This window comes from Onychomys torridus, chromosome 9, assembly GCF_903995425.1.
Source record: "Onychomys torridus chromosome 9, mOncTor1.1, whole genome shotgun sequence".
Lineage (NCBI taxonomy): Eukaryota > Metazoa > Chordata > Mammalia > Rodentia > Cricetidae > Onychomys > Onychomys torridus.
In genome coordinates this window covers 64,412,823-64,422,490 of record NC_050451.1, presented here as the reverse complement: position 1 = coordinate 64,422,490, position 9,668 = coordinate 64,412,823, and the positions used below count along the sequence as shown (strand labels likewise).

Here is a 9,668-nt window from a genome sequence, read left to right as displayed (position 1 = left end):
TGTGTGTGTGTGTTAGAGAGACAGAGACAGAGAGAAATCATGAAGGTCAAGAAGACAATCCCGTGGAGTCGGCTGCCTCCATTTTTACGGAGGGTCTAGAGAGAGCTCAGAGAGTCAGGCCTGTGTGACAGGTGCTTTACCCACTGAGCCATTTTGCCAAGCTCTTAAAATACTACTCTTTGCCACTATTAAAAACAACTCTCAGGCGAGTGGCGGTGGCGGCGCACGTCTTTAATCCCAGCACTCAGAAGGCAGAGGCAGGCGGATCTCTGTGAGTTGGGAGGCCAGCCTGGTCTATAGAAAGTTCTAGGACAGCCAGAGCTGTTAAACAGAGAAACCCTGTCCTGAAAAACCAAGCAAACAAAGAAACAAAAAACCCCAATGCTTTTGATTAAAACAAAATATATCTCCCTGCCTGATTATGTCTAGCTAAATTAAGCATTTAAAAAAGTGTTGCCTGTTGCTACCCAGCGTCTTCACTTCTTAATTAAACCTACCACAGTCTGCCTTACTTACATGACAGTAATCCAGAAGAACATACAGAAATGGAAGGTTCTCCCAGCAAATGCTACACACTGGCTCCTTCAGCTGTGGGTGTGTGCAACTGAGTGTGGCAACAGGAAAAAGTGCAAATGAACTATGACCACAAATCATTCAAAATCCAAGCTGTAATGAATCCAAAGTGGCCGGCTGTACATGCCAGTGCTGTATCATGTGCCCTCACTGTGGTTTTAACTCTGAACACACAGTTTGCACTGTGCCGACCATCATACCACCGCACCAAATGCTCCCCAAGCCTCAGCTCGGATCCCAGACAGCTGGGAGACTGTGGACTGCAGTGTTCTTCCTACGTTTACAGTTTTCTGCTCTTACGGGTTAGTTACAGAAAACAAAGACATGGAGTAATTTTCTGATGCTATGCTTCACGTGTTTGTATCAAATTAATCTATCATTAGGCTGCATGGTGTTTGATTTTAAAAACTGCTGTTTGCATTGCTGATTTGAGTTTCATAAAAATCCTTACATGGATTCTGGCTTGAGACTAGGGCAGAATTTCCAGCTCTTCTGAAATGGCCCTCTGCATAATTCTACCATTTTGTACTACCTACTTATGCAAAGCAGCATTTTCAGCATTAACAACTACAAAATCAAAATGTCAATCAACTCTGGAAAACCATGAAGATGTTAGGCATCATGTGGCATCAAATATTCAGCCAAGATGTGATTCTTCTATAAAAACAGACAGATACATCTACCTCATTAATATGCTAATATGCTCCTCTTTAATGAATGATGAAATCATATGCACGCCAAAGAACTATTTTAAAATAATTTCCTTTTGTCCTTCTATCTTTGATTTGTATACCTGTCTTGTATATTTATGTAAGTCTGAGTTCATACAAACATTCCTTGGGCAAAAGAGGCCCTGAGAGGAAAGCTAAGAAGCCCTGCTTGGTTACCACCCCAGTAACAGGGACACACTCTTTAAAAAGACCAGCTGTGTGTTTATTTGCATAAAGCCAAAGGTCAGACTTAAAATCCAAGCTAACAGCCATGAGGCTTACAGTTCCACACTGATCCGGCCTTGAAAAGGTCTTGGTTTTCTCTGCTTACGAGGATGCTGCTCTCTTTCATGCTTCACTTACACCTTCAGTTTTCACAGAATCAGTATTAAGTCCAAAAAAATCTTTTTTGATGATGTACCGAACACACTGCAAAATCACATTTCTTTCATGTCGAATGTCTGGAGCTAGAAGCTAAAAGATACATTAGAAAAGATTAGCTGTTAAGAAATGTCCAAGAAACACGACTTAAAATACCAAGTGTCCCTGCTAAAAGAAAGAGCACAGAGCAGAAGGCAGGCACATTTGTAAACGCACATCTCCTGTTCCTTTTAACTCACAGCGAGACTGCCTGGTTCACATGTGGGCTCCTCTCTTGGGACACAGAGCCAGGAACAGGAAAGCAGACTTCACAGTCATGACCTTTCCTCCTCACAGGGTGCGTGGGTGTGTGGGGGCACACTCATTGGTGCAGGGACACTCCCCTACACACTCGGCTCCTTGAGACGAGAGCACCACCACTTCAGCACAGGAATTCCATGGCATCCTGGGCAACACAGGACTCCACAGCCTTAAAAGACTCTTTAAAAAGTCAGTAAGAAATAATAAAGAGGATCCCCCAAATCCAAGTCTATAAATGGTAAAAAGTATGTTAAATACAGTAAGAGATGAAACTAGCATTTAAAAACACCTCCACGTTCCTTGATTTTCTTATCTCAACTGAAAGCTAAAATTCCCTGGTATCCAGAAAAAGTACGCAACCAAGGAGTCGTGTTATTTGCCAAAAAGGATTTGATTTCATTTGGATGTCTTTTTGATGTCTGTAATACAGATCAGGAGTACCACTCGGTAACCTCCAACAGCATCAGATAGACACCTGAAAACTGCAGCTGGCTGTATCCAGCAGTTGCGGTCACACCACGGAGTATTTTCTAGATCTGACTTGGTAAGAAGCAGCTGTGTGAATGTAACCCTGACAGGACAAACAGGACACTCTGGCCACAGCAGGAGCACTCACCTGATGAGCAAGAGACTTCCCAGCTCCACTAAAGCTGTTTCTCTTAGACACGAGAAGATTTTACCTCTGAACAGCATCATTCCCTCTCAGAAGCAAGACACAGTGCTCCTTTCTTACGCTTCAAGCATTTAGTAAATGTTCGAATACCTAATGCTGGTAAAGCCATCAAAGCCAAGACAGACACAAACACTGCTGCAGTCGGAGGAAGGCAAACGGAAATGTGACCTGGAGTAGACACCAGGACTTGTCTGGACATTACTTTTGGGCTGTTTCAAAGGCATTAAAAAAAAAGATTCATTCATATATTCATTCATTTCCATTTCATCTGTATGGGTGTATGGGTGTCTTGCCTGCATGTATGTATGTACACCTGGTGCCTGGGAACGCAGAAGGGAGTATCAGATACCCTGGAATGGGAGCCATACACAATTGTGAGCCAGCATGTGGTGCTGGGAACTGAACCTGGGTCCTCTGGAAGAGTGGTCAGTGCTCTACACTGTGGAGTCACCTCTCTGTAGCCCTCAACAGGCATTTGTGTTTTAAAACAGAAAGTGACGTCCTTCTCTTTCAGCTTGCCACTATATTTAGCTGTGCTTCCAATGAGAATTGCACCCTCAAAGACATCCCTCCTTATCAACAGTTAAACTAGACTTACATACACTGGTATTGAGCAGTGAGGACAGCTGTAATTGTTCTGCATGTGCTGACCACCAGCTATATAGATGCCAGATGTAGCTTTAGAGGATAGACAGCCACACATGAGTCTCCAAGAAATATATGTAGCTTGGAAACACACACACAGCACCCCAGTGACCCCACCTTCACTACACACACACAGCACCCCAGTGACCCCACCTTCACTACACACACACAGCACCCCAGTGACCCCAATTTTATGACGAAAGCACAAATGTCACAGCATGAACAAATACCACCTACCATTTCCAGGAGGTATGGGTGATGTGTCCTTGGTTCAAATAACGGGTGGTAGTAACTCTTTTTCCTCTTAAGGGCCATCTTCCTGAAACCAATCCTCTGGCTCTCCCACTTGGCTCTTGCGACAATTCTACCAGCTATTTTAACATTTTGTCTTGGACTCTTAGGAGGGCTGCTATGGAAAACATGGTTTTCTGTAGGAACATCTGCTTCAGTCTTGATAGGGATTTCTAAGTGTGGTGAGAGACAAACATAAAAAGGTATAATAATCCTCCCAGCCAAAATACTGGCTACCCAGTAACTTTTTAAAAAATGGTTTTTCCAGACAGGGTTTCCTGTGTAGATATCCCAGAACTAGCTCAGTAGACCAGGCTGGTCTTGAATGCATTGAGATCAGCCTGCCTCTGATTCCTGAGTTCTGAGATTAAAGGCGAGTGCCACCACAGCCTGGCTTAATCTTTTTTTTTTTTTTATTATTATTTTTTTTTTTATTACCCAGTAACTTAAACCCAAGAAGGATTTTTACAACAAGCTCCCCACCCCCCAACCAGGTGCTTAAACTCCCAAGAACTAAGAAGAGTGCCTTGGGACTACTCAAAAGACACCAGGGAACAGGACATAAAGGACAAACATAGATGTTCCTTGAAAAGAGTTAAAGATAATGACTATTTAAACGAACAGCAGAGGAGAGAACGGTGCTGTCACATGACATCGCAGTAAGAAAGGGAGAAATGTAAGCACGTGGCCACACATCTCAGGCTTTATCCACAGACAGCTCTATATGGATGGCCTGGGCTCGTCGTTTAACAGGCAGAAATGGTCAGATCCGAAACAAACAAGACCCAACTGTGGATTCTAATGATGAACCAAAACGCAGGCACGCCTCACCTTATAGTCTGCACCAGCACCACATCCTCCCTCCCGAGGAAGCACCCGTGACAGCTGTGCACACCAAGTCAAACATCACAGGCAGGGGACGGGCGGAGACACAACACATACGTCTATCAGAAGGGAGCTGCGGGGCTCCACCAGGATCAGAAGCAGACTTCAGGGCAAGAACAAAAACCTTATAAATGTGTGCGTGCGTGCGTGCGTGCGTGCGTGCATGTAAGCATGCACCAGGTCTTCAGGCTAGTTAGTAAGTGCTTTTATCTATGGAGCCATCTCACTGGCTTCACAACAGCACATTTTCCAAAACTTCACTACACCAAAAGAAGCAATATACAGGAGCCAGCGAAATCGCTCCATTTCTCCAAGCTGAGTTCAGGACCTACGTTCAGGCCCTGGGCCCAACATGATGGAAGGGGAAAACTGACTCCTGCAAATTGTCTTCTGTCCTCTGAATGAGTGCACACCACATGCCCCACCCCTCCTTACACACACACAAAGTGATATACAAACCCATCATTAGAGAAGGAAGCTCCAACACTCAGTAAAACAGCCAGAAAATGAGTGGAGATAGAGAGGTCTATCACCAATACTAAATTTGATAAAGACCATTTATCCAGTGTGTATTCTTGTCAAGTTCACTGGCTAGTAGTGTTGAGCCATGAGAATGTCTCAGTAAATTGAAAAGAAACAAAAAAACAAAAAAACTAAAAGCATGTAAGTTACATCTTTGACTCAAATAAAATCAAATAAAACTAATAAATAGGAAACTAGGTAGATGTCCTAATATTTGAAAACTAAACAATATTTCTAAATGAGTGCTATTCTAAGATATACATTCTCTCCCACTTCCTGTCATACAACAGCTACAATTCTTGAAATCTACAGTCTTCCTGTACATCCCTGAGTTGACTGATGGCTGGCAGCCCCTGAGTAGCTTCAGGGTGGGTGGGGAGGCGGGACTTGCTCACTGGAGACGGGCAGGATCTTTCAGCACACCCTCCAACTCCCAGGGAGGGAGGGCTGAAGGTGAAGGTGATGCCCATTATGCCCATGTAATGGAACTTCCATAAAAACACAAAAGGACAGAGTTCAGAGAACCCAGATAGCCACACTGAGGAAGAATTCTGGAGGGTGGTAAGCCTAGAGAGGACACGGACACTCGATCCCTTCCCCCATCCCTGGCCCTGTGGAGCACTTTACCTGGTGTACATACTGGCATTCTCTGGATTACTTTTCTTTTTTAAATTTATTATATTTGTGTTTTAATTTTACACATCAGCCATGGGTTCCCCTGTTCTCCCCCCTCCCGCCCCACCTTCCCCCCAGCCCCTCCCCTCCATTCCCATCTCCTCCAGGGCCAAGACTCCCCTGGGGATTCATTTAAACCTGGTGGATTCAGTACAGGCAGGTCCAGTCCCCTCCTTCCAGGCTGAGCAAAGTGTCCCTGTGTAAGCCCAAGGTTCCAAACAGCCAGCTCATGCACTAAGGACAGGTCCAGGTCCCACAGACTGGATGCCTCCCAAACAGTTCAAGCTATTTAATTGTCTCACTTATCCAGAGGGCCTGCTCCAGCTGGGGGCTCCTCAGCTTTTGGTTCATAATTTATGTGCTTCCATTCGATTGGCTATTTGTCCCTGTGCTTTTCCAATCTTGGTCTCAACAATTTACACCCTTACAGTCCCTCCTCTTTCTCGACAATTGGACTCCTGGAACTCCACCTGGGGCCTGGCCGAGGATCTCTGCATCCACTTCCATCAGTTACTGGATGAGAGTTCCAGCACGAGCGTTAGGGTGTTTGGCCATCTGATCACCAGACTAAGTCAGATCAGGCTTTCTCTAGACCACTGCCAGTAGTCTACAGTGGAGGTATCATTGTGGATGTAAGGGGACCTCTCCAGCACTCTGCTTCTTCCTGTTCTCATGTGGTCTTCATTGATCACGGTCTGTTATTCCTTGTTCTCCCTTTCTGTTCTTGATCCAGCTGGGATCTCCTACTCCCCTAAGCTTTCTTTCCCTCAAACCTTGCCCTTCATTACTCCCACTGTCGTCCAGGTTGTTCATGTAGATCTCATCCATTTCTCTGTCATGGGGTGATCCCTGTGTCTTTCCTAGGGTCCCTCATTGTTTGTAATAGCCAGAACCTGGAAACAACCTAGATGCCCTTCAACTGAAGAATGGATAAAGAAAATATGGTACATATACACAATGGAGTACTACTCAGCAGAGAAAAACAATGACATCATGAGGTTTGCAGGCAAATGGATGGATCTAGAAAAAATTATCCTGAGTGAGGTAACCCAGACTCAGAAGGATGAACATGGTATGTACTCACTCACAGTAGGATACTAGATGTAAAACAAAGATGACTAGACTGGATTATTCTTTATCTTATGGGAACCTTGACTTATTTGCCAATCACAATCAGATGCACAAGTACAAAACCCTAGGACTTGCAACTAGCACCAGAGAAGTGCAGTGGTGGGAACTGACACTCCCTCCAGGTAGGCAAGCGTTGGAAATGGACTGAAGGTGTGGGAACTCAGTCGTCCATATTGTGTGGCGAAAACCCTCTCTCACTGTGGTCTCAGCAGTCTGTGTGGTCGCTGAACACAGAAAACAAACTGAGTTTGATTCTTTATCTTCAGAATAACCCACACACTAATTTCTTAAATTACCAGGTAAGTCACAAAATATTTGAGAATAAAAATGAAAATGTAATGCATCAAGTTTGAAGAATTTGGCTAAGGCAACACATGAGGGCAAATGTAAAGGCTTGATGTTCATGTTAGAGATGAAGAGTCTGAAGTCCAGGCAAATTTCTATAGTGATGAACAAAGGGAGATGAAGAGTGAAAATGGGCGGTGGTGGTGGCCCATGCAATCCCAGCACTTGAGAGGCAGAGGCAGGCAGATCTCAGTGAGTTGAGTTCAGCCTGGTCTACAAAGCAAGTTCAGGACTATTACACAGAGAAACCGTCTTGAAAAAAAAACCCAAACAAACAAACAAACAAAACAACAACAACAAAAACAAAAACAAAAGAGTGAAAATGTATAGATTTGAAGCCGGGCAGTGGTGGTACACATCTTTAATTCCAGCACCGGGGAGGCAGAGCCAGGCGGATCTCTGTGAGTTCAAGGCCAGCCTAGTCTACAGAATGACATCCAGGAAAGGCACAAAAAGCTACTACACAGAGAAACCCTATCTCAAAAAAAAAAAAAAAAAAAAAGGAATGGATTTGAGTGAAAACCACTGAAAAATAATGAAGAAAATTTGATGAAGCCAGAGTTCCTTGGAAAGATAAATTCAGAAAGTACCCAGCAAGACTTAACAAGATAAATGGGACATGGGGAGAATATTTAATACATGGAAAAAGTGAAAACATTACTATAATATTACAAGGAATACTATAACTAACTAATTTTATACCAGTAAATTCAACTCGGAACAGGAAAGCTAATTAATCTTGTATCTATAAAGGAAATTTAATTCATAATTTAAAACCTTCCCGTTGGGTGGTGGTGGTGGTGCACGCCATTAATCCCAGCACTCTCGAGGCAGAGGCAGGTGGATCTCTGTGAGTTCAAGGTCAGTCTGGGCTACAGAGTGAGTTCCAGGACAGGCTCCAAAGCTACACAGAGAAACCCTGTCTCAAAAACCAAACCAAACCAAACCAAACCAAAAACAAACAAACAAACAAACAAAAAACAAAAAACCTTCCCAAAAGAAAAATGTTAGGTTCAGAAAAATTCTACAAAAATAAAAAAAGGTGAAAAAGGAAAAAATCCCACACAAACCCTTAAAACAGAAAACATATCCCCAAAGCAGACCAAATCTACCACAAAAAAGAAAAGGCCATGGATCAGTTAGTAGTGTCCTATCTGAGCACTGATGCAAACCTCCAATAAAACGTCAGCAAATCAAATCCATCAGTATACCATACCATTACCAAGTAGATTTTATCCCACAAATACAGGTTCATCTGACACCTGAAAACTGATATCACATTATTATTGCAGAGGGGAAAAAAATACAAACACTGGGCAATTTACAAGTTCTAAGATAGGAGTTTCTACCCCTCCTCTAAAACAGTGACTCTATGTATTTATTTACCATGAATCAATATGGTATGACACTCTCCATATTCAGGTTTTATATAGGACCAAATGTGGAAATTCTATCTCAAAGGGATTATAGGGCATATATTTCAAGCATAGACTTGTGTGTTAGAATGCTGGGCTCAAGTCAACATCACTCAAGAGTCTTCTGGTGAGCTATTTATCTCTGCTTACACCTCCTCATTTATGCAATGGAAACACAGTGGTATCCAGGTTACGAGGTCGTTCTGATTAAAAACACAGAACGAGTCTGGCACGAAGTGAACACTGTATGAGTATTTGCCCTGACCACATGAAGGATGCCTCTTTAGTGATGAGGAAAACCACAAAACAGTACAACTGGGACTCCCTGAAGCCCATGGATCTACTTATACAGTCACAGTATCACTCTCTGTTATTCCTTAAGCTTCAGTATTGACCGCTCAGCCAGGGCCCACAAAGGTCAGGCGAAGCAGAGCTTCTCTGATCAATTTTCTGTTAAGGAATGAGGCCATGGAGCGTCTGTATTCTTCTCTGAACATCTGTCCACCAACTGTCAAACATTACTACGATGTCCACCAATTCAAACCAGTCCTCACTGCAGCTATGCTACCCTTTCAAATTAAGGTCATTCTTTGGTTTATGGCCTTTTAAACCAGTTCTCAGTTTGGGGCTCTAATCAAAGCCGAGCCAGTTTGGGGGAAAACAAGCAGTTGAAGGGAGCTGTATGAAGCCAGGAAAAGTGGCAGGGCACCCCACCCCCACCCCAACACTCGTTATTCATAATTCTGGCAACCCCAGATTCAAGCATGACCTCTTCATGGCTTCAGTCTTGCTCGAGGGCCCTCCTTTAACCTGTCGGAGACAATTAACTCAGGACATCTGGGAGCAACTGGATGGCTTGATGAAGCTGAATCCAAACTACATAAAATAATTCTTAAGCTCTAACGGTACTAAACAAAGGCTTTCTCCTTAAAGCAGGGGCCTTTAAATAGTCCAAATAAAATGAGGGTTGGGGATTTAGCTCAATGGTAGAGTACTTGCCTAGCAAGTGCAAGGCCCTGGGTTCAATCCTCAGCTCAAAAATAAAATAAAATAAAATGAATTCACATAAAAATCTGATAGCTATTTGCCTGCTGCAACTATTAAAGACGCTCCGTATCCCTT

The 9,668-nt window shown here is 43.4% G+C and overlaps 1 protein-coding gene across 1 annotated transcript in view; it reads right to left on the bottom strand.

The window, feature by feature from the left end:
• Positions 1 to 359: 359 nt before the first annotated feature.
• Positions 360 to 9,668, bottom strand: part of Nufip1 (nuclear FMR1 interacting protein 1) — a 37,230-nt gene continuing 27,921 nt past the window's right edge. The window contains exons 9-10 of the mRNA XM_036199697.1: positions 3,520 to 3,746; positions 360 to 1,757 (exon numbers count right to left, since the gene is read on the bottom strand). Of these exons, the coding sequence (XP_036055590.1) occupies positions 1,632 to 1,757; positions 3,520 to 3,746 (353 nt within the window). The 3' untranslated portion in view covers positions 360 to 1,631. The remainder of the gene's footprint in view (positions 1,758 to 3,519; positions 3,747 to 9,668) is intronic.